The 3,212-nt window shown below is 34.2% G+C and overlaps 1 protein-coding gene and 1 long non-coding RNA gene across 4 annotated transcripts; both read left to right on the top strand.

The window, feature by feature from the left end:
• The first annotated feature begins 383 nt into the window (after positions 1-383).
• LOC109216125 lies at positions 384-2,193 on the top strand. Of its 3 annotated transcripts, XM_019380257.1 has the most exons (6): positions 384-614; positions 726-868; positions 1,059-1,155; positions 1,557-1,628; positions 1,873-1,954; positions 2,113-2,193. In XM_019380257.1, exons 2-5 carry the CDS (start codon positions 808-810, stop codon positions 1,952-1,954), a joined length of 312 nt encoding a protein of 103 aa, XP_019235802.1. In that variant the 5' UTR covers positions 384-614; positions 726-807; the 3' UTR covers positions 2,113-2,193. The 3 variants fall into 3 exon arrangements, 2 of the variants coding, with proteins under 2 accessions (XP_019235802.1, XP_019235801.1); XR_002066452.1 differs by having other exon boundaries at positions 384-868; positions 1,055-1,155; XM_019380256.1 differs by having other exon boundaries at positions 384-868.
• Positions 2,194-2,598: 405 nt separating this feature from the next.
• LOC109216127 lies at positions 2,599-3,010 on the top strand. Its single transcript, XR_002066453.1, has 2 exons — positions 2,599-2,638; positions 2,801-3,010. It is a non-coding gene; the product is annotated as an uncharacterized LOC109216127 (long non-coding RNA).
• The last annotated feature ends 202 nt before the right edge of the window (positions 3,011-3,212 follow it).

Below are 3,212 nucleotides of genomic sequence, written 5' to 3' on the forward strand. Positions count from 1 at the left end.
TCAAGAGGACTAAAATTTGGAACTGTTTTACTTATTGCTGGTAGGAATATAGTTTGAACTAGGAACGGAGTGATGCTATTTTTTACTTATTGAATTACTTTCTTTGATCGGCCTGACGTTTTTCCCAATGTGGTTCCCTTTTAATTAGTGTCTTTTATTATAATGTTTCAGCCTTCTTTGTTAACTTATAATAATGAGAAAAACTATGCCAGTTTAGGATAGTTACCTTTATTTTTCAGGTGGAATAGTCTATGATCTCCCAAATATTTTTCTTCTCAGCTTTTACCCATTAAGCGCGAAATTTGTAATGTTATTGTTTTGTAATTTGATAGCCAAGTTGAACCTCTTTCTGATTTTTTTCTTATTTTACTTTGTGGGTATTAGGTATAATGTGATGGCAATTTGTGGACAGTGGACACTCGTTGAACAAGGAACTACAGAAGGAAATCAAAGTGGAAAATCCCTTGTTGCATAAGTGCTGAGTTGAACTAAACCAGTTTCCCATGAGTCAGGCTGCATATATGACTGAAAATTCAGATTTTTCGCACATGGAATTGGATAGTTTACTATTACAGAGAGGCTTGGTCACTTTTATTAGTGGGACAGATAAGCATGTATATGCAGATTGATTTTAAATCCAGTAGATTGAGAAGAAAATTTTCATGCTACTTGAATTTTGTCTACTGTGCTGAGCATCAGACCATCCACTTCACTATTGGTTTTAGACAGGGTTTAAAGAGGGAAATTCCCATTGAAAGCCAACATGCTGAAGAATTGTTGGTCCTGTTATTCAATTTCGTGCAATCAATGATTCAATGTCCAGTTACCGAAACACTAGTGGAACAGTTTTTGGTTTGGCTTATATCAGGTATAAAATGTTTTATCCTTGTCTAAAAAGTGGTTAATATCTCTTTTCTCCTTATGGCTTTTCTTTTTTCCATCTTTTTTGTCTTTGTGCTTTTTTGTATTTTTTGAGTGGTTATATTACATTTCTTTTTCTCTTTCACATACTTCGTATAGCCTAGCAATATTTAGCAAGTGTCTTTTTCTTCAGGTAGATTGGGGAGAAGCAAGCATGATCCAGGCAGAGCGCATTTTACTTCAGCATGCATTGATGGATCCTCTCAATGAACGATTTGTTTTCCTTTCAGACAGGTGAGATCTAATTCACTAATATCTTCCTTTATCAAATTTGTAGCACAAGCTGACTCATTTGGTACTCTGGTTAGCTTAATTGACTCTTAATTTATCAGAAACTGTAGTGGTAAGCTACTTTTGCACATTTGTACCCCTTAACACTATTAGTTTCCTGAGCTAATTTTGGTAAATTCTCTGTCAAACTCTATTTGAATAAACTATTCAGATGATGATTTTTACTTAGGATCACTAGAATCATTGGCCACATCTGTTGTAAAAGAGCACTTGGCACATTGGTCTGAGAGAACGATGCGATTATGTTGTTTCCAACATTGATATCTCTGAAATAATATCCATTATATTAACAGTTTTGTTGTGACTGCCATCTAATTTGTTTCAGCTCTTTCTTGTTATTTCAGTTGCATACCTTTGTACAACTTCAGCTATACGTACAACTACATAATGTCTACGCCAAATAGCTTTGTTGACAGGTAAGAGACAGTGGTATTTCTGCTCTTTCTTGAGTAAATGATTTATTCCTGTAGTCAGAAATCAAGTAATAAGTAAGCTTTAGTTCTTTCCTGGAAGTGCACTAGTCATTCTCAAAGAACTATTACATCTGAACCCAGTTTGTTAGCCAAATATCTAGCTAGCATCTTACTTTCACAAATTAAAATGTGGAACAGTCTTCATGCTTCATTTATCTAATCGTCTTTTGTTTAAAAATGAAAACAGCTTTGCTGATACAAAAGAAGGCCGCTACAACCCCAAAATGGATCCACTTATTCCTGTTCAAAGCTGGAGGAAAGGTTCTTAGGTATTGGTCTGAAATATGAATTCTAGCTTCATGAAGTTCAATGTAAACTCCTTATAAGGAAATTCTCAAAGGAGAAATTGAGCAAAAAGGCAAGATGTATCTTTGATTATTACTAGTTGTATAGCTTACTACTTAACAATTTCACTTTGTTTTCACAGTGGGCTGTTTTAAACAGAAAGCATGCAGATATTGTTTTGAAGGATGAAAGATTATTTTCTATGTTTCAGTTGCATTGCAAGGCAAGTCAACTTTTTCTTTTACCTACCTATACTGTTATTTGAAAAATTAGGATATGGATTTTGATTTACGATGCTTATGGATGGTCCGGAGTTCATGAGCATTGCAAGACAAGTTATCTTAGCCTTCTTATTTTCAATTTAGGAAAAAATGGATGGTCCTTAGTTCTTTTAGATGGACGAAGACTAGGCAATAGAAAAATCATTGTTAAAGTTGAATCCATTAGTATTAGTTTCTCATGTGCCTCTAATTTGCTGTTGTACAAGTATTATGGCTACCCAACTAATGTATACAGAAGTTAACTACTCTGATGATATCTAAAATTCTGCATTTGTATGTTCCCATTGAGCATACCTTCATATTATCATGGTTCTCACTCCTCACCTTAATTACTTTATCACCGTGCAGAAAAAGTCGCTACCTGAGTTTTGGCGAGATCAGTATGTGGTGAGTCTCCGTGCTGTTTGAGTATTTTTTTCTCTTCTATTGTTAGTCGATCTTTTGACTTTTAACTTCTGCTAAAAGGTCTTGACATGCCTGATGAACTGTTTTCTAATAGCTTCAACAGTATACACTACTTCTATATACTGTTGAACTGTTTTCTAATAGCTTTCTGCAGCCTCCAGATACATCCAAAATTCATAATTGTATACCTGATGAACACTATGTCCAAACTCTGCTTGCTGTAAGTAGTTTTCTGTGATCTAAACCCGTCTTGGCAACCTAATTTTTTTGTTTAAATATCACTGATTTCACTTTCAAACAGTGATATTCTGTCAAAGAAAATTCCTTGCATGGATCATTGGTAGCATGTATCTCTACAACAGTTCAATTCAAGTTTGAGCTGATTGCCAGTATATTTAAGTTACTATCTCATGACCTGGTTCAGTACTAATAGTGGTAATTGTTTATAAGGAAGTAATTGGTAATATAGTAACCTCGCTATCCATGTCGCTCCATTTAAGCCCGTCTAAGTCCAAGATTATTTATAAAAATAAAATAAAATAAAATTAGTTTATCT

This window comes from Nicotiana attenuata, unplaced genomic scaffold, assembly GCF_001879085.1.
Source record: "Nicotiana attenuata strain UT unplaced genomic scaffold, NIATTr2, whole genome shotgun sequence".
Lineage (NCBI taxonomy): Eukaryota > Viridiplantae > Streptophyta > Magnoliopsida > Solanales > Solanaceae > Nicotiana > Nicotiana attenuata.

Excerpts from the sequence above, each read along its gene's own strand:
- LOC109216125 (XM_019380256.1), top strand. The coding sequence starts at position 613 with ATGTATATGCAGATTGATTTTAAATCCAGTAGATTGAGAAGAAAATTT. Across the intron at positions 869-1,058 it reads TTTGGTTTGGCTTATATCAG|ATTGGGGAGAAGCAAGCATG; the intron begins GTATAAAATGTT and ends TTCTTCAGGTAG. Across the intron at positions 1,156-1,556 it reads TTTGTTTTCCTTTCAGACAG|TTGCATACCTTTGTACAACT; the intron begins GTGAGATCTAAT and ends TTGTTATTTCAG.